Source organism: Phalaenopsis equestris, unplaced genomic scaffold, assembly GCF_001263595.1.
Source record: "Phalaenopsis equestris unplaced genomic scaffold, ASM126359v1 Scaffold219045, whole genome shotgun sequence".
Lineage (NCBI taxonomy): Eukaryota > Viridiplantae > Streptophyta > Magnoliopsida > Asparagales > Orchidaceae > Phalaenopsis > Phalaenopsis equestris.
Genome location: NW_018237447.1, coordinates 290,732 through 313,002, shown reverse-complemented (window position 1 = coordinate 313,002; position 22,271 = coordinate 290,732). Strand labels below are relative to the sequence as shown.

The 22,271-nt window shown below is 33.3% G+C and overlaps 1 protein-coding gene across 2 annotated transcripts in view; it reads right to left on the bottom strand.

Annotated features, from left to right (window-relative positions):
• The window catches only part of LOC110037367 (actin-related protein 8), a 96,042-nt gene that overhangs the window by 16,140 nt on the left and 57,631 nt on the right, over window positions 1-22,271 (bottom strand). For both annotated transcript variants that reach the window (XM_020741998.1, XM_020742000.1), the window contains exons 8-9: window positions 2,482-2,624; window positions 2,175-2,323 (exon numbers count right to left, since the gene is read on the bottom strand). In XM_020741998.1, the coding sequence (XP_020597657.1) occupies window positions 2,175-2,323; window positions 2,482-2,624 (292 nt within the window). The remainder of the gene's footprint in view (window positions 1-2,174; window positions 2,324-2,481; window positions 2,625-22,271) is intronic.

The window sequence follows — 22,271 nt, the reverse complement described above, 5'->3', positions numbered from 1 at the left end:
CAGACGGTGACAAAATTCTGGGAATTGTTATGATCAAAGCCATGACAAAATGTAGAGAACCATTGGTATCAGAGGGACTATTGATAATTGTTATATTGAGGGAGAAACCTACATTTGGGACAGAGTACCGACTCATCATATGACAGGACATGAAAATAGTTGAAGCGTTACATTGCACAAGTGACATTGCTATGATGTTATGATTATACGGTTATGATGACATTGCTATGATTATGAACATGCTTATGAATACATATTCATGGCTACACACGAATGAAATGATAAATATATTTTATACAACAATCATGATTTATTTACACTACATGTTTATTTTACATGTTCTATATGATTTTATCATGTTATGACTCGTGTGTGGACATGTATCGACATACGAGCATACATGTTCTCTATTTTGTGTATAAAATCTTATTTTAGCTTGATTAGTTTGTTGAGCTCGTCACTTTACTCTACGTTCTTGCCTTTCAGGAAGTGGAAAGAAGCACCGGTGCGAGTAATCAAGTATGACTTGTCAGCTTTTGCATTTCATAATTTTCGGAGATGTACAAACTTTTGAAGATGTGCTTTTTATTTATCTTATATTTAACAGATCTATATAATTTATATGTTTTGATGATATGATTTTCTACGCTTTCAAGTATGTGTAAAAAAAATGAAATGAAATACATCAAATATGTTTACGGTGATTTAGTTAGACAAATTCATCATCTATTGGGTCCTGATTATGCAAAACATGATGAGTATTGATGAGAACTTAGTCTGATCGAATTGTCCGTCTCTGTCGCACCTCAGCCGACCTTGAAAGGTGGGCTAGTTAAGGTGTGACAGTTACCACTTCCACCTCCTTTAATCTTATTCCCCCTAAGAAACTAATATGTTGATCGCAGAAAAGAAATAAAAAGGAATTTAAAATCATCGACTATTTCATCCCAAGTCCCACAAACTGCCCGATCGATACATCTCATTCCCATATAACCTTTGTTCTACCCCTTTTCGTTTACTCACCGACATGAAGCCCAATCTCCATTTCATCTTCTCGATTGCAGCTAACCGCACAACAGCCCTACGCATGTCTCCACTCGCTCACACTATAGAAGCCCTTCTAGCTTGGCCTACTCGTTGGTGAACTATTCCTCCAATTGAACTCCCACTTCCGATCATCCCAAACAGCCCACAGGTTCACATGTCGGCAGTTCTGCAAATGAGCAAGTCCCTCCCTACAGTGGTTCTTGTGCAATCCGACCTAGTCACTCACATCCCCAGAACCCTGTTAGAAACTGCCCCCACAAGACTTCACCCGAAGCCCTCTCTACTTCACAAGCTCCTCGTTCACTCCGTGTTAGGACTCACAGAAATACGCAGGGCTTTGCTGCCTATCCCCTTCACTCCCTCTCGGTTCACACGATTTCATCGTCTCATCATTAAATTTCTCGGTTTCAAAGGTATATAAATGCATGAAAACTGTGAGTACCCGTTCGGGTTGTTCTAACTCGGCAAAATAACTTGTTAAATAAGTAAAAACTTTTACATACTTTTATCATTCCATCAATATCGACAACAACCATTTGCATGATACAAAATCAACAACCCAAGTGTTTAAAATGAACTATTGTAGAAAATCATTTGCATGATACTATCAAATCGATGAAAACTCAGTAAATCATAGAGAACAAAAATTGGTGTTCCATTCTGCTATTTAATATTTGGGTAGTACTATAAATAGCACTTGTATGAGATTTATGGAAATATGCAATAATTGGTGTTACAAACCATGTGGCTCAACCAACTCCTTATTTTCTTTCAAAATCAACAACTACTCTAAAAAACAAGGAATTTTATCAAGAAAACAAATCATTGAAATCATATATATCAGTAAACAATACATGAGGCTCCAACCAAAGGAGATGCTACGGAGGGGATGAAGCATTTAGCCTTATCCCTTCATTCGGAAGAGTACATTTCCGTTATTTGAACCGGGGAACTCCATATTGTAATGAAAACAACTTGAACATAGTTCCAGGCAACTCTCAAAGTATAAATCCATAGGAAAATTACAAAAACAAAGAAAGGATTTTTTTTGCTATAATCCACCTGAGGTATGGAAGTTGCAATAGGTTTAGTAATTCCTTATAAATTTTCAGGAAATAACATCTTACACGCCTCCAATATTTGGCTGGAATAGAATCTCAGTAGCTTGGAAGCGCTCCTTCGATAAAGTGAACCAACCTTCACCTGCCACCTCAAATGATGCTGCATTATCTTTTCGTAGCTCTGCATCATAATCAGCAGCAACATAGCACAGTTTCTGTAAATTCATGAAAGAATATAGGCAAGAATGAAGTCTCAAAATTTTGAAAAAATGTCTCCATGAAATTGTGAACAATTATTGGTCCGTCAGTAAAATTTTAGCATCGATAGAAGGTTGGATGTGAAAAAGCTAATAAATAAATTAAAAAAAAATACCTCCTTTAGAGTTCGAACAGTGTATAAAGACTCAAAGGCCATGTTCCTCTCCTGCATTAGCTCTCTGAGAAATCCTGTGACTTTTAGGGCGCCTTGTCCCACAATTTCAACACCCACATCTCGCATCACTTTACCACGAAGAACTGTTCAGAGAATCTATTGTTAGTATAAAAGGCGGAACCAATAAATTTTCATTCAGGCTAAACATTATTTGAGCCCTAGACATCTAAACATCCAGAAAAAATTAGAATGAAAGTTTGGTGGAAAAATTATTAAATAATAAACAAACTATAAATTAACTCAATAAAAAAATAATTATCAGCACTTCTCATATGATTTTCTCATAAGTACATGATATAATTGATATGTTTGACCAAAAAAATAAAAATATTATTTATGTACATATGTATGTATGCGTGTATATATATATTAGATTGCATGTTTATGTTCGGAAAGAATGAAGTTCACCCTATTATAACATTCTCTAAGGATGCAATCTATCCATGAAAGATATATCACCTAATATCTCAAATAATTAAATCATATTAGTTATTTAGATATAAAGAAAATTACATAAATTAGGAAAGCCTAAAACAGGAAGACATAGTCCAAAGAAATAAATATAAAAAAGGAAAGGAAATAACTGTTTAATTCAAGGAAATCATTTATTCGTCATAATTTCTCGCAGGAATAAATTATTTCCTAGTATATCTCCTAACAACCCCCCTCAAATTGAAACATAGTTGAAAACCATGTTCAATTTGGATTTGAAAACTTCAAACAATGGGCGAGAAAAATCCTGAGAGATAGAACTTGAAGTCTTTCCCTCACATTGCGGTTGACTTTGGCTGTAGTTCCTGCAGCATCTATAGGAAGGCGGAATACTCCAACAAGTAATGTTGCAGGGAAGTAGACAACTGTAATTAGTTTTTTACTGCAGTTCCTATAATGTCTTTAGGTAAATGGAAGGCATCTACAGGTAATGTTGCAGGGAAGTTTGCAGAGATGTAGACAGCCAACAGAAAAAGCTGCAGAGTATGGCCTGCAGAAAAAAACAACTCAAGAGATGAGCCTTGTTGAAGTAAAAGGCTCCATAGGAGGACGTGGTGGAGAAAGAATTCAGGTGGTCTGCTGCAGTAAAAGTTTTGAGGACCAGATATAAGATAAAATTTCGGAGAATGGCCTGATATAGAAAAAGTCTCTGGAGGAGGATCTGCTACAGAAAAAGCTCTAGATGAGAGCTTGATGCAATGAAATTTCCTGAGGAGCTACAGAAAAGGCTTCGAAGAAAGGGTCTGTTGCAAGAAAAGTTTCGGAGGAGGTTTTGCATTGAAGCACATCAAGATGCATCTAATAAAGAAACAACTAAAACATATAATTGTCACATATCCAACTTCATGAAATTTCTTGCGTCTTCCTTTCGATTCGATGAGAAGGTGCTGCAACATCAAGAAAAAACTTTTCACTGTAATGAAGAAACCAAGGGCAGCAAGAAATGAGGCACCTGCAAAAAAAATATCTTGGACAGGACCATAATGACTTGAATGGGCTTCCAGCCCAGCCACAAAAACACCTTCAATAAATAAACCATTGCATGCACAGTATAGAAAGTTAGTTAAGGCTATCACAGGACAATCGCCCTGTCAGGTCATATATCCACCCAATATTGGCCTTCACAATCGTAATAGAAGCCAGAGCGGCAGTGTCAAGCAAGTAACTTAGGGATTCAGGGAAGCCAATTACTCACCTCAGATTGTTTAAGTTATGTTTCGGCAAATCAATATCATGTTAAGCTAATTACCTAATGAACTAATATATTATGAATTCTTAACTCGTTTAAGATTTCAGAGTTGGTTATGTGAGGTGGCGAGTTTGAGTCGAGTGCGCAAAAGATCGTCGTAGGTCGACTCCATTAAAATTCAGGTAAATTAAACCTAAGCTAAGAAAATTAATTCGATTAATCGATTTGTTTAAATCTTAAAAATTTAAATACTATGTTTTATAGATTATTGAGCTCAAAAGAAAAGTCACTGCAATCTCCAGCTAATTGTCCAAGATTAAGAGTTTAGAGTAACAACTGAGGTGAGTAATTGCATGTTTAAATTTTAATAATCTTTTTTACTTCAGTTTGTATGTTTGGCTACATATATACCCAACTTTAATCATATCATTTATATTATTAGATAAAAAAGATATGCACAATAAGCATAATAAAAAAAGATGTACAATAATTAAAGATATGTAAGAAATGAATGATATTTAAATAGACATTATATGTAAGATAGCCATAAAAGATAAATATGTAAGAAAAAATATGCATAATATAAGTAAGAGATATAAATAAGAGAGATGTCTGAGATCAATGATATTTAGATAAACAATATATATAAGATAGACAAGTAGAAAAGATATGTATGATGAATAATTCCAAAACAGAGAAGTATGTATGTTAGTAAAGTATAAAGTAAAGTAAATGCTTATAAAAGAATGAGTATCTCCATTTAGAAAAGATCATATATATAGGAAAAAAGAAACTTTTTTTTATTGAAATAGAAAAGGATACATAAAGGTTGTGTGAGAAGGGCCCAAAAGAGGGACCATACCCATACGATACAAGTATAGGAAAACCCCAACAAAAAGATACAAATATACTCAATAAAATGTAAAAGAAATTTAAAACATGCAAAAAACAAGTAACTAGGGACGAGTCAGTTTAGTCCTGCGTTTTCCTCTAGTTTAGGAGCGGAACCAGATTACAAACTTTGAAGAGTCGTGTCATTGTCAGGAGTTACCAAAGTCTCATCCATTATGTTTCCAAGTTGGAGTGTGCCTCAGCCTTCTTCTTCCCCAAAGAAGTGTAAACATGTCATTCTTCATCTGAAAACTGGCTCAAGTGATCCTCGATCTGACTTGATGCTAGAACCGCAGAAAGAGGAAAGGCAGTCATTGTCACCGCGATAGGTTCCAGTGTATGTGAAGTGTGAATTGTTAACTCTGCACATGATGCTTCTTGAATAGGAGCTGTGGACTATCCTGATTTTCAGTTCGAACATTATCAGTTGTAGTATGGTGAGGAGAAGGGATCCCAAGGGCAGACACCGACTCATGTCTTAGTGCTGATTCCCTCCTTATGTTGGCTGTCATCAGGTTTGTTGGGAGCGCATTCAGGCACGTGGGGTGCACTAACACGTTCTTGGATTTGAATATTGGTTCTCAACTGTGGGTGCAATCTGAAACATTTCACTTGAGGGTGTCCAAATTGTTTGCAGTAGTAAGGTTTTTGTCCCATAATGATTTTTTGCAAATAACCATTGTGAGCAGATCCAAGCTAGACTTCTGCTACATATAGTAGTGTAATATCTTGTTCAATCAAAATACTTGCAATAGACTTGCAATAGAGGACATACTTGCAATAGAGGACATTGAGAAATGAACTGTAGGTAAGTCTACCTGCAAAGGTTTTCCAAAGATAATCTCAATTGCATATAAGATAGGTAGGTCAAAGAAATCAAACTTGAGTTCAGATAATGAGAACCAAATAGGGGCAATTGGGAGTTCTTGGCTAGGATCAAAATTAGGGGTCCATTTGAGCCATTTCATATGTTTGCCCTCAAATGTGAAGAATTTTTTTGAAAAAATCTTCGTGTGATCATCTTCTGTGCTCAGCTGTATCATAAGATGTCTTCCGTCGAAATGACTCACCTGCCAATCTCCCACCAGTTTGAAATCTTCAAAAATCTTCCTGATGATCTCCATCTTAGGGCAACATAATTGGACCTTTCCAACAAGTATAAATTTGTATTTTCCCGCACGAGTTAAAATTTCAGCATCAAAGAAGAAAATTGCTGGTTTGCCCGCCTTTTTTGCTACTTTTTTTATGAAATTACAATCGTCATTTCCTGCAACCGAATTATGGTAAATCTGTGGGAATACTGCACTATCTGCGAGGTGAAAAAGAGAGTTGTGTTTTTGAACCACTGTAACATAGGAGGGTTTGGCTGGGTTTTCACCGACGAGGCGTAGGAAATCCCTAAGGCCATTACCGCAACCAGTGTCAACCTGCAGCCAGTGAGAAGCTGCATGAATAGTGGTGTCGAGCGGCTTTGTCGCAAACACTAGAGGCAGAGTCGAGCAGACGAGAAGCAGGCAGAAGCAGCATGCAGGTGTCGAGCAACTCTATCATAGACGAGACGTGGGCAGAAGCAGGACGTAGGTGTCGAGCAACTCTGCCACCAGACGAGATGTGAACGCAATGCGAGACGACGTGAATGGAAGCAGTCAACGAAAGCCTACGCGACACGAGTAAATCCTGAAGCCGAAAGCAATGTGAGACGCTAGGGTTCGCCATAAGGCAGAACCCTAGCAGAGCGGAATGAAATGTTTTATCCATATATATATTGTTTCGTCTTCTGTCATCCTATTTAGTGCTTCGTCTGTTTTGGAGAGCGTTGTCGTGTTGGGCCTGATCCGTCGTCCTTCGTACTTCTCGCCGCGTGTTGAAGGGCGGTTTCTGGGCATAGACGTTTGTCGTGTCTCGTGCTTGAAGCAGAATTAAAGAGCTTGCGTTTCTGGTGCATCTTTTGGCCTTCGGCTTCGTCATCTGCAGGCTGAAGAATTCATTCTCTAGCTCGCTTTATGTGGTTTGACGTCGCGATTCGTCGACTGCACTTATATCGAAACGTCGTAGCAAGTGGACTATCTCCCTGCTTTGATAGCGCTCTCTCTTTTGGTTGAACCCGGCAAAGGCTCATTTGCCCACATGGTGGGTAATTATCTGGTGGAATCTAGCGTTGTCTTCCCCTTAAGCTATAAGGATTGTCGTGATAGTACAAGTGATTGCTCTTTTGTTAAGGCAAGTAGGAAAGCTGGAAAAGCACACTCCTTTTTTCTCTGATTTAAAAATTTCAACCCTAACTGAGAAATGCAAGTTCGCTCTTATTGAAAAATTTCAGTGGGGACACCCACCTATGGAAGTTATCAGAAAGAGTTTTGATGATCTCAAACTAGTTGGCAAGTGAAAACTGGGACTCTTTGATGGAAGACGTGTTGATTCAGTTAACCATGGCTAAAGACTACGCTTAATTTTTTTCTAAAAAATATCTTAACATTACACGCAAGTCAATAAAATTACTTAAGTGGCCTCTTGATTTTGACATAAATAATGAATCTCTCACTGTACCGGTATGGTTTAGTTTACCTGGTCTCAAGCTGTATTTCTTTAATCATCAAGTTCCTGGGAAGCTTGATCTACTCACCTTCAATCTAATCAGGTCTTCTGTGGCCAGAATACTTGTGGAAAGGGATATTACTTACCTGATATTATTGAAGTCTGAATGGGCACAACCAATAATGGATATTGGCAACAAATTATCATGGAACATAGAGCTCTTTATTGTACCCACTGAAAGATGTTTGGACATGCCCTTGATAAATGTCACAAGCTCCATCCTAATTTGAAAACTAAAGCTCAAGTGAATAAGGATGGGTCTAAACCCACAGCTCTGAACACATCTACTCCACCTGTTAAGGAAATTACCTCAACACATAAATTGGTATTTTTTATTTAATTGCCCCTGCAGTCCCCCCCTGACAATATTGTTTATGTTTATGCGATTGATGTGATGTTGGATGGCTCTGCCAGGCAACCACAGCTTCAAACCTTATTGAAAACAATACTGAAGGATCCTTACTTACAAAGGATAGCGTTCGGACCGATAAGCAGGAGAGCCTTGCAGCTCCTCATCTTCAGAAAGTATCTGATGCAGAGGCGAAAACTCATGCTTCACACACACAAGAACTTATTGTGGTTACAATGGTTGGAATCTTTCTACTACGATTCTACCACCTAATCCGAACGAGCAAGAAATGAGTCAATCTTCAGATGAGGAATGACAGGTTTACACATCCAGGAGGAAGAAGAAGAATGGGGATCTACTTGAGCTCAGAAAATCTGATGGATAATACTTTAGATACTTCGGGTAATTGTACGCACCTCACCAATTTGTTAGTTGGCTCCCTTCCGAGAACTAGAGGCAGAGGCAGAAGTAAATTGGGTCGTCCCTAGGTTTTGGTTTATTTGATCTTATATGTAACCTTTCTTTTTTGGGATTTTTGTGTGTGTTGTACCGTGTGAGTTGGATGTCTTCTTTTAGACCCACTTATACAACTTATCTGTATCATTTCCTTTTTAATATATTAGACCTTGGGCTTTTTATCACTTTTATATCATATTGTTTATAAAACATTAAAGATCAATATATTATAAGATTTTTTATAGACTCGCATACATATTGAAATTTTCTCCTTAGATTATTGTAGTTTAAAACTGTGATTACTTTTGAATTATCCTTACATAACTCATTATGTTGCTTTAATATTATTTTTAGATTTTAAACATTTGAACAAAACGAACGGAAAATGAACAGAAGTGTATAGAAGACGAGAACAACAAACGAAAATGCACAAAGTTGTATTTGTTAATTTTAATTATTTTCTTTAGTCTTTCTTTCATATATTATTTGAATATTAAATTGTTAGTGATAGAATTAGAATAGTAGTGAATTGAGTTCCACAGTCTAACGGTCCGTTCCCGTCTTGGTTAACTTCAAGCTCTGGGTCGGTCGTGACATTAGTAATGTTAATATTGTTAATAATAATAAGTTTTTTTTCATTTTAATGTCGTATTAGTAAAAAGAAAATTGAAGAGCTTTAAAGAAAAATAATGGTAAAAATCAGTAGGGTCTGATAACATCTCAATTTAAGTGTGGAAATATCTAAGAGATTTGGGAGCTTCTTGCTGACTAAACTCTTTAATATTATTTTAAAAAATAAAAAAGATACCTGATGATTAGAGGAAGAGTTATTTAGACCCCATTTTTAAGAATAAAAGAGATGCATAAGAATATGCAAATTATAGAAGAATAAAGTTAATGTCTCATACTTCCAAATTATGGGAGAGGGTAATTGAACATAGGTTAATACATGATACAAAGATTTCTCATAATATGTTTGGATTTATGACGAGCAAGTCTACCATGGAAGCTATACATTTATTGAGACATTTATTGAGAAGTTTGATGAATAGTTTGATGAATAAGTTCAGAGAGAGTAAGGAGGATCAACATATGATTTTATTGATTTAGAGTTCTAGAAAATAATGGTGTTGATATGAGTTATATTAAGTCATTAAAGATATGAACACTAAAATTGTTACTTGTGTTCGAACCGAAGGAGGATTGACCAAGTATTTTTCTATTTCAGTTGGATTACATTAAGGATTAACTTTAAACCCATCTCATTTTACTTTAGTCATGAATGCTCTTACTAGACATTTACAGGAGGATGTACCATGGTGTATATTTTCCGTTGATGATATCCTTCTTGTGGATAAGACTAGATAAAGCGTTCAGGAAAAACTTGAATTATGGAGGACTATATTGGAGTCTAAAGGCCTTCACTTGAGTAGATCTAAAACTAAATATATGTAATGTAATTTTAGTAGTAGTAGCTCTAATAAAAGAATTGCAACTATGGGTGATCAAATCATTAAAAGTTGTGTAACTTTTAAGATATCTCCAACCTATGGTTCAAAGTGATGGTGATATACACGAGGATGTTATTAGAAGAATTCATGTCGGTTGGTTGAAGTGGAGGATTGCATCGGGGTTATTGTGTCATAGAAATGAACCGCTTAGACTTAGAGAAAATTTTTAAAAGATGGTGGTGAGACCTGCAATGCTTTATGACACAGAATGTTGACCTTTAGTAGCATAAAATAAAGTTAAGAGTTGTTGAGATGAGAATGCTTAGTTGGATGAGTGGCTTGACTCTTAGAGAAAAACGAATCTATCCGTCAAAAGGGTTGGTTTAGCTCTGGCTGCAGACAAAATTAGAGAGAGTTATCTGCTCTGATACCATTTCGTCTAGGATGCGGGTTTCTGTTTAACGATATCTGCCCGTTAAAAGGCTCGTTTAAATATGCGTAATCTTCATAAGGATTTCTATCTGTGTTCTTTTAATTCTTCTATTACTTCTTTTATTTCTATAACTAAATAAGTGTATGTGTCATTTATATTAATTTTCTAATTATATTTGCTTCTATAGGTAAAATGGTCATTTGTAATTCTCTAAATTGATCAGGTAACCTTATAACCATTTTTACAAGATTAGCATAATTTTAATTCTTAAAAACGGACTCTTTCTTAATATAATAAATATTAATATTAGTATGAAAATAAAGAGATATATGTTATATGATTCATTCATTTCTAAATGGTACATGTAAATCATCTCTTTTTCTGATAAAAATAATTTCTAATTTTTTTAATTAATTCTTTAAAGTTGGTATATGGACATGTATATATTCCTTCTTTAAGTTTTTCCATTATTTCTCCTATAGTTTTGTTTAAATCTTCTCTTAATATTTCTAGGATATCATTTCTTCCTGTGATTTCAATTAATTGTTTAATAAAATTGGATTATATTGGCAATATTTTTATTTGATTTCTTATTACTTCTTCAGGAAGGCTTCTTACCATTTTAAAATTCAAATTTTTTACCTGCTATATATTTTTCGAAGAACCATGGCCACTTATTTTCTAATTCTAATATGTTTTGAATTATTTTTGTTGCTAATGCAATTCTTTCTTCATTTTTTGCTATATTTTTAACTTCATTTAAATAAGTTTGAAAATAAAATTCTCCTATTATTTCTATAACTTGTTGACTATTTAAAAATTTAATTATTTTATCCATATTCTTTTATCCTTTAAAATTGTTACTTCAAATGATTTGATATGTTCTTCCCTATAAGTTGAAATATCTGAAGAATTTTTTAAGATGAAATCAAATATAGACATAAAGTCTTTTTCCGACTCTATTTATTTCATTCAAATCATAGAATAACATACACCGATAAAATTCTCATGCGTCTCAAAAATGAGTCCAAAGGGCTTGCCCTACACGCCAAACAGGCTCGACGGGACTTAAAACATAACTTCATCATTTTTTAAAATGCATAAAAAAATCCGGTCGTAGAGGTTGTTAGTTATTTCTGTTAGAAATAAATTTTATCTGTACTCAGAAAAGAGAAGTCTATATTTGATTTTTGATTATTTAGAGTTCTTCTTCAGACATCTCTCCCCTATGGTGAGGAACTAAAAACAACTCACACATAATCATAATAAAAACTCAAAGTATTTATTAAGATAGGAAATACTTACAGATTCTGGACTTCATACTCTCACACTTGGTCTTACTCACACTCGAAGAGGATAAGAAGCTAGATGACGATATCTTTTCATTATAATACAGACTCTATTTATAAGCAAGAAACAGAATAAAAGGTGGTACCATCGTTCCACTAACATAATAAAAGATGAAGCCATCTGGACTATTTACAATATTATTTTTGATAGGAATGAAAAAAGTAGATTCTCCACTTATATAATGTTACATTATGAATAATTTTGAAGATTCCTTCTTTATTTTCTAATTGACATAAATTTGAGATACCTCCATAATGTTTCTGTTAAAGTTTCATTTGATTTGACATAAATTTAGATGCTTGCTGAGATGCCTTCATAAAGCTTTAAATTACTTATCATAAAGCTCCTGCCAAGTGGAATAAAGCAAATTCTTAGGCTTCCATGACGTTTTCAACATTATGTATAACCTCATCATCTAAAGATTCTAACCGTGATTGTTCAACTTCTTCTGTAGTGAGATTATGAGGCGAACTAGTATTATTTTCTTTATTCACAGAAACTGAAAAATAATCACCTTGTTGAACAACTTCAAGTTCACAAATATTTTTGCATCTTTCGATATAATTAGTATTATCAGCATAAAGCTTGAACTTGAAAATTCGGCCTCTGAGCCTTCTTTCATGGATAAAAATAATAATAGAATTATCTTGAAGGGTCAGTGTCATGAAAACAGATGGCCTGCCGAAAACATTACACCATTTAGAAGTCATATATTTTCTATAATTATCCATGTTCTCTTGAATATCTTCTTCATCTATAATTTTGTCAGCACGAAACTCCGATTCTTGAATAAAATCTGTATATCTCGTTGAGGTACAAATCTAAATAATGTGCTTGGTTCCTTGAGTCAAGCCCTCAAAGGTTGGAAACAGGGACTTTACTATTAACGTAACTGTTGTTATGTCAAAATTTTTTAACAGAAAGAATAAAATTCTTCTGATTTCACTATGTTCAAATTGCCTAATCTAAGAACTCAGATTTTGGTCTTTCCTACTTATTATTTTTGCTAAAAATACATATTCAAACAACTTTTGTATAGAATAGCTACATATATTGGCTATATAATTTAAACGAATTGATAAATCTATTGAAAGTAAAACTAGATTTACTTTCAATACTCCTATGGTAATAGTAGAATATGACACTCGAGGTTCATGAACATGTTCAGTATTATATCTTTTTATCATATTCTTCTGACATTCAAGCATTTCTTCCTTTTTAGATTTATTACAATATAAAAATATTTTTCTTCTAATATTATCATCCATCTCAGGGAGATAAAGATGCTGCAATTTTTTTAACGCATTGTTTTCAGAAATGTCTACAATTACATCTTTGAAATAATTATTATCGTTCATAAGACTATTATATTCTTCTTGAAGAATCATGTATTTTCTTCTTTCTTCTTCAAGTTCGAGCTCAAGAGTTTTAATCTTTAGCCCTTGATTACTAACTACCAACTTTTGCAAATCAACTAGTGTTTTAGGACGCAAAGAGATTTTTCATAAAGGTAAATCCAGTTCTTTGTTTTTAATTTGGTTCTGCAAAAATTGTACTTCATCATTAATTCCTATAAAACATAAAATTAGACAGTTAAGAGTATTTATCATCGCTCTAGTGTCTGAGTTGGTACACGAAAGACTGTCTAACAGTGTTACTTGAAAATGATTAAGGGGTTTTGGTATAACTACTTTAGGTCTAAATTGCAAATTCGTTCCAATACGGCTTGGTAATGTCAAAGGACCGTAATGGACTAAATTTTGTGAAATTGAAATTTGAGATGATGAAGATTTTTGTGTTGTCATTGTACCTGAAAAAAAAATATATTATTTTAAAATCTACTGAATTTATCAAAAGATAAATTCTTATATATTTAAATGATATTTCTTTTAGAAATCTTTAAATAATGGTGGTCTAAAATCCGTAGATTTTAGATCTAATTTTGGATATTTAATTGCTTTTGAAAGAAAATGTGTTAAAATTTTATTTTTTCCTTTTATATGTTCAAAAGTAACATTATATTCATTTCCTTCTATATTAGTTATAAAATTTATCCACTTTTTACTATATATTTTCTTTTTATTTTTATTTTTGTAAAAATGTCCTATAGCTTCACAATTTATCCTAAGAGTGAATCTTTTATATAAAAACAAACGAAATGCATTTAAAGCATTTATTACTCCTAGTATTTCATAATCTAATGATGTCATATTTTGAGCTAATTGTCTAAAATTTTCTGAAACATACCTACATAATTTTTCAGTATTTTGATAAGCTTTTTCGTAAGATTTTACTCTTAATTTTGTTCCTCATCCTTCTTGGATGCATCTACTACTACTATTAACCTCAGATGTAATAAAGTCCCAGATGGTTTGGTCACATTAAATGTTGAACATCTGATGATCCAGTTAGGAGAGCAGATTTATTAAATTCGACTTATATTATGAAGGCATAGATAAACTTAAAAAGACTTGGGAGACTTGGGCATATTGTAAAAAAAATAATCTTAATCTATTAGAATTAAATGAAAATATGACACTCAATAGGATAAAATGGAGAAAAATGATTCACGTAGTCGACCCCGCTTAGTGGGAGAAAGACTTGGTGTTGTTGTAGTTCAAAGAGAAGTTTATCTTAATCATTTCGTTTAAGGAAACCAATGCCTCTTTTGAACAATAAGAATCTAGAAGAGCACAAGAGCGAGAGTCTAAGAGACAGTGGCGAGAGATGGTGAGAAAAAGGAGAAGGAAGAAACAAAAGTGAAGAAAGAAGAATCAAAGGAAGTTGTTGTGTTAAGAAGAGGGGGTCACCTACATCTCTTATCAGGATTTTGATGGTCTTGTAGAAAGTTGTCGTTGAGCCCTAGCGTATGAAGAGAGGATTTGAACAACTCTGCTTGCAGGTTTCGTGCGTGAAGGAGAAGAGGAAGGGGCTTTCACGTGTGTTCCTGGATGTCAAAGGCTTGGAGACAATCGTTCACAAAGAAGAGAGGAAGAGGCGTTGTGAGCTATGTTGGAGGTCTCATGTCCGAAGGAGAAGAGGGTTGCATGAATGTCCTGTCTGAAGAAGAAAGGAGGCGAAGGTTTGCCTGCAGGAGAAGAAGTCGAACCTACATGCTATAAAGGGAAACCGAACTAAGGTAAAAAGGAATGTTAGGATTTTACTTCTATCGAGTAAATAATTAGTAATGTAAAATGCTAATGTGAGATTTAACTTAAAACATGCATTAAAGACTGAGAAGTCTTTAGAATTTGAGGAGAAGAATTTTGAAGTAAAAAGAGATTAACGCATTAATCATAAATTCTTACATCTTTAAATCACTATTGATTATTAAATATTAATTTAGAAAAAGTATGAGTTCAATTAAGTGTGCTTATTAAAATCTTTGAACATATTGTGTGGATACTGTGTGAGTAAGAAGTAATAGAGGGATTTTGAAAGGTGCAACTAGTGTTAAGTAAACAATAAGAAAGGTGAATTCAAGGGAAAAAGAAAGGCATTCAAGTGTCCAGGTGTGTAATTGCTTTCTTATTTGTATTGAATTAATGATTTAGTTAAGGACTTGCATTATTATCTCAAAAATACATGTTTTCTTATTGTAAAAAATTGAAAGTTAAAAGATTTTTGAAATGAAAAATAAATAATATGGGAAAGGGAAAATGGTTGTTCAATGATATTAAATTGATATAATAAAAATGAAATGAAATACAAAGGATTAAGTAAATCAGGATTTATCCTCTTATGACAATAGTTGAGGACACTATCGTAACCATGCACACAAAAAAATTAAACTGATAAATGTGTACATCGAGTGCAAAATTTTGAGTGCTTATAGTTATAAACTTTTAAGGACACCTGCACGTACAAATTTTTTAGGATATTTTTAGATACAACGGTAATTTTGATATGACTTCTTAAAAATATTAAAAAAATAAATACTTAAATTGAAACAAGAAGGGTTAATTGAAAATGAAAGCTTACAGTTTGATTAATTAATGAATCACATTTCTTTTGAACATTCATGCATAACATTTATATATTAATTTACATTATAATAAGATTGTAATTGCTCGCTAAATGACGATAAACTTATTATTGAAATTTAATATTTTTTTCAGAAAACATTCGAGATTTATATGTCAAACAGTAAAAAGTTGGTTAATAGGAGGAAGATATTAGGTGGTAGGTTATTTGTTATAACTCTAGTTTCTTATAATGTTTATTTCAGAGTAATGTTCTACTCTTGTTGTTTAGTTTGTAATAATGTTTTACTTTCGGACTATATTGTTGTCTTAACTGAATTTGATTACAGTACAGTGTATTTTGTGATTTTTTCTAGTGACTTTTTATTATTGATAGCTATGATGATTTATTGTAAAGAAAAAAAGATAAAGATTAATATCGTCTAACAGCAATTCCTGACTTAAATAATTCTAAACTATCAAGCCATAATGTGACATGAACCAAGTTTTTCAAGTCTTCATGGAAAATTTGTGGTTGTTCTTTCGAAGACACCTTGGTGCATAGCCATTTTGTATATAAGCATTTGCAGTACCTGAGATAAATTTTTAGAGTTCTTCAAACAAAAGCAATCTTACGGATACCCAAAAAATTGTCACATTTTGACACCACAACCATGCTTCCTTAATTATATTTTATCAACAACTAGCATTGAGGTGAACCCCACTTAAATTGAAGCTATATTGAACTAGCTAAGTCTACAATTTCTCAACAACTGTGCCAATTTCACAGACCGACTTCATTCTATTAAAAATTTACAAAAAATTTAGTTTGATAGTAGCATCTCTGCGAAGCTCCTCAAGGCAAATAGGTTTTCATGGATAGATGAAGCATGGGATAGTTTTGATGCCTTGAAGAAGAAGCTTACATGAACCCCCACCAAAGCCCTCACAAAATTTAATTAGAGGTTTGAGGTTGACTTCGATGCCTTTAGGCTAGATGATTTGAAGAAAAAATATTCTACTATAACAAGGAGTTATATGTTATAGTGAAAGCTCTCATCCATTAGTCATTACCTACTAGCCAATGTATCAACCCACCACACTGATCCTGAAACACTCAGATTTTTAAACAGTCAGAATAATCTGAAGATCATATGCAACTCCTGTATAGAATTTCTATCTTCTTTCCATTTTGTGCTCAAGCACAAAATCAGGAAACAGAATAATGTAGTTGATATTCCGAGTTTTCACCACTTATTGATCACTATTATGTTGTTGAAAATAGTTTATTTTGAGATATTAAGAAACTTACAATCATTCATGAGGATTTTTAAACAAATTAGATTCAATATCAGGAGAGTCTACTAGTAAGTATCACAGGTCTGATGGTTATCTATTCTTTCATACTAAGTTGTGCATTCCTAAAAGTTCACTCAAAGGAAGTATATTATAGGAGTGTCACAATGGAGAGATGTTAATATTTTGATAGAAATAAGACTTCCTTAGTGAAAAAGAATTTTTATTTCTTATTGAAAAAGAATTTTTATTGGGCTAAATTGGTACGAGACAAATAGAGGCATGTTAGATTATGCAAAGCATGTCACTTAACTAGGACCCAAATATAGATTATGAGTATATACACTCTCCTTCCTATTCTAGAGTTGCCTTAAATGAATGTGAGCAAAGACTTCGTTGTGAGTCTCCCTCATAAACAACAAAATAAGAACTTTGTTATAATATAGATCGCTTCTTCAAAATAATACACTTTATATCTTATCTAGAAACAATCACACATTGTCGGTCTCTACTTTTGGGAGATAGTTCATCTTCATGGTATACCAAGGACGGTAACGTCAGACAGGGATGTAATATTTCTGAATCAATTTTGGATAATCTTATGTTATAAGCTAGGTATGAAGTTCTAGTTTAATTCAACAGCTCACCCTCAGACAGATGAACATACAGAGAAAGTGAATCAGAGCTAAGAAAATCTCATCAGGTATTTATGGTAAGAACATCAAACAATGAAACTTGACTCCCCTAAGTTGAATTTGTTTACAACAAATCCACCACCCAATCCAAGAGCTACAACACTTGTGAATTGTCTATGAATGAAATCCTCTCACACGCTTATAGTATCAATACTTCTAGTTATTGAGCTTGCTATAAATGCAAAGGCCAAAGTCAAAGAGACTTAAACACTATATGAGCAGGTGAGGAAATTGAAAAATAGAAAATTAAGTATCAGAAGCTGGCTAATACGTTCAAAAAAAATATAATCTTCAAGGAAGTTGATTTGATGTAGAATTGAATGAAGAATGAGAAATTTCCTATAAGTTAATTAGTGAAACTAAGCCATAGAGCAGATTATCAATGATAATGCATACAATATCGATTTGCCCAGGGATTACAACAATTTTGTCTCCTTCAATATTTCTAACTTGTTATCATAATACGAGGATTCATATGTTTCTAATGATGACAGGGCAGCCATAATGCCTCATTTTTAAAAAGTCGAATGTTCACAAACTTTTATGTTAACATTCGCGAGAGCAAGAGGAGGCAATAACGAAGCATAAAGGATAAGGAAACTCTAAGGGTAGACTCTCGCCTATAACAAAGGAAACGAACTCGATTAGTGCTTGGAGACAAGGGTCAAGTCTCTGTGCAAGAGTAGTGAAGCTAGAGATTAAGCTTGGTAATGTTGAAATCGAGCAATGAGTAATGCGGAAAAGTGAGCCCAAGTCCAAGTGGATATCTTATGCGAGAGCAAGCGTGCAAAGATTGATCTTCCCATCCACAAGGAACAACCGACGGCCTGGAACGTGCACACAAGGTTAGAAGAGGTTCGTTCCATTTCAAGCTATTGAGACCAAAAGAAATTGAAAATTGACTATTGCGAACAGAGAAGATTTTGGACAATATATCTTTCCCGAAAGAGAGGAGGGTACTTTTAGCAAATTTGTGTTAGAAGGAGAAGTTGAAAGATGGTGACAAGGGAAATGTAGGGACAGGCTGGGAGATACATTGAATGTCAATTAACTGGAAAAATTTTATTGAATTATTTAGAGAATGGTCTGTGCCCCTTTCTACACAGAGGCAGATGCAAGATAAGTTTATTAGATTGGTTTAAGAGAATATTCAGTAACGTAATGTGGATTCAAATCTATAACATTATCGAGATATGCACCATAGCTGATCTCAACAACAAAAGAGAAGTGCTACATATTTATTTTTGGATTATAGAATCCAACCAAGTAGCCATTGGTATGTTTAGGGATTGAAGACTATTCAGTGATAGTAGAGGCTCAAGCGAGGAAAAAATGATTTTCAAATTACTCAAAAGCATAGGGACATGCACAAGAAGAAAAGCTTGGAAGATGTGACACCAACAATTCATTTGGGAGGACATAATGGGAAGAAAATAAAATCTTATGCTAATGGAGCTAGTAGTCAAGCTAACAGTAGCACTATAGACTTGTGTTAAGTGTTAAAGGTATACCGTGATGAGAGCATATTTGTTCTAATGTATATTCTTTATGTCGACAGCCTAGACATCAGATGATAAATTGCCCCATTTCTGCTTAAAGATTCTCACCAAATGCTAAATTCAACTCAGAGGAGTTTCTGGGAGAGATTAACTATTAAAAGTCATTAACAAAAGATAATAGAGGTTGGCGTATTGACTCATAAGAAGCAATGCATGCAGAAAATTCAATCAAGAGTTTATTCATTCACTGATCGGAAACTCGAAAAATATATTGCTACTGATGCAAATATTAATAAAGTTTAATAAGTGTTTTGACATATGGGTGGCATGCTAGTTATCTTGTGTTGAGTATCTTTCAAGTTATGCACTTCTATTTAAAAGGTTGTGTTGTTTAAGTTATGTCATCATCGTTTAGAAGAGGTGCTTTCTAGTTGATATATCCTACTTCAGATAATAGGGATAGTTTAAGTTGAGTTATCTGATATCAAATCTTTAATTTATTTTATCCACTTTTCATCTTAATGAATAAGATATAAGCTTTCTCAAGTAAATTTTTTGGATGGTTCATATTTTATATAATAAGAAGTGTCTTATGAGAGTTTTTCATTTCGTGGAAGAAATTCTTTTAAAGTGGTGAAGATTGTAATATCTCATTTCAAAGAAGTCGAATGGTTAAAAAACTTCTACAATAACATTAGCAAGCAAAATAAAAGGCGATAACAAAGTTTAAAGGATGAGAAGGAAGAGATGAAGAGGGGAGACTCTCGCATATAACAAAGGAGACGAACTCAACTAGTGTTTAGACAAAAGAGCAAGTGTCAGCAAAGGGAGGAAACGAGAGTGACATATCTGTGCAAGAGCGGCGAGCATGAGATTGAGCCTGGGAGCGTTGAAGTTGAGCAAAGCAAAATGTGGGAGGGGGAGTCCAAGTTGGGGAGAGATGTGATGGCAGGATTAAACGTGCAGCAATCAATCTTCCCATCCACAAGGAACAACCAACTGGCTAGGACGTGCACACAAGGGTAGGAGGGGTTCATTTCATTCTTCAGCAAAATGTTGAGGTGAGAACAGTGAAGCAAAACAATTCAAGACATTAGCATGTGGGTCTCATGCACAAGGAGAGAGTAGAAACAAAGGGGAAATTAGGGTATCAGGTAAGTCGAGCAAGAGAAAATGTGGAGTGTTTTGATTTGAGAATATAACATGCTCAAAAAGCCTAGGGAACTGGGAAGAATGCATACAATCGAGTGTAGACACTTGAGGGTGAGAAGATACAAATATGAAGTTATTTTTGTGTTAATTTGTGTACTAGAGAGAAGTTTAAATTTACATTTATTAAAACAAATTAATTTAAACATTTTGATAAGGTTATCTAACAAATGAGGCCGAGCTCAAATGAATTTTATCTTGCATTTCACTATTGAAAGGTAAACCATTGTTTAAAAAACGTTTAATGCTCACTCCTTGATATGTGTCTCAAACTGAGGCACACAAAAAAAACCTCGAGGCTTTTAAGCCTCCATGTCACTGATGAGACATCTTTTCCTTTGAGGTGTAAATCTCAAGATTCGATGTCTCGAGACTTTTAAGATAGCGCCTTATACGTTAAGCAAAAAAAAAGCATATTATCTTATAGTATATATATTTTATGCAATACTTTAGAAAGGTCAAAAAATAAATCAAGTACAATTACTTGATTATATTATTAATTTATTCTTTTATTTTAAATTACATTAGATTTCAAATTAATTGATATTCAGAAGAAATTTGTAGTCAATAAAGAACATTTTTAAATTGCAAAATAGATAGAATTAGATGATAATAAATATAATGATTCTTTTGAATATCAAGAAAGTAATGATATGGGCTCTACAGATCTTGAACCTGGTGGACTATTTAAAGTGCAAGTGAATATTTACCAATAATCACATTTCAAACTCTATTTAATATCAATATTTAACAAAAAGGTTTATGATATATGGCTTTATGATAATTAATTAAATCAACATATCAATGGTTAATGTCATATTTACGAATTATTTTTAATTTAATGAGTTTTTCATTCTTTTTTAAAGCTTAGGCCTCAAACAACCTTGATGCTTGCACCTTGACTCATCTCATTAAGAAAAAATGCATCCATTTTTCATTTTGCCCTTTTAAACTTTGAGGTTAATATAAATTTTTTATTAGATATATTTTTCTTTTAAAATCTGAAGTAATTTATTTTCCTTAAACTAGACGATATCATAAGAAATTCTCAAATATGTTGTATTTTATATGAAAATCAAACGTTAATACTTCTGCATGATTTAGTTATATTATTATTAAGGATACAACGTCAATGATATTCATGTTATAAATTTAAGGTCAAGTGATGCATGGTATAAAATGTGTTACATTTATAATAATCATAATCATTGTGTAAAGGAGAAGTCTATTAGAAATATTATGAATAATTAATAATGATATAATTGATTTTGATACGAACTAAAATTTGTTTAATTGATTAATAATAATAAATAATATGGCATTATCAAATTTTATATGATTTTATAACATAAGTAGATTAAATGCATGTCAAGATATTTAAATAGATTGCTTAATTATAGTTTCATGAATCTTAAATTTGAATTTTATGAATTATAGAATAATTAATATGAGAATAAGCAAAAGTGAGTGGGAACATTAGACTCATCCTGTGAATCAAGATTTCTAAGTGAATTTAAGACGAACAACTATGTTTCTTAGTTATAGTAATACTTTTGCTTTTGAATATGATACTGATTTTAATTTTTAACTAATATGATCCATGTCAATAAAATTAAATTATAATTGATTCTTCATATTGTTAGATATGAATTATACATGTAAGCATTTCTACATAAATAATGACTCATAGTTGTACTTTCATTAAATGACAATAATTTTTTACATGACATTTACGCATCGTTTGGGGCCGCTTTTTTCACGCGGCGCGGCCCCAAACCGCGAACTATCGTCGTTTGGCTCCCATCTTCGCAGCGGAAGCTAAAACGGGCGGAAAGCGGTCCGTACTATCGTCGTTTGGCTCCC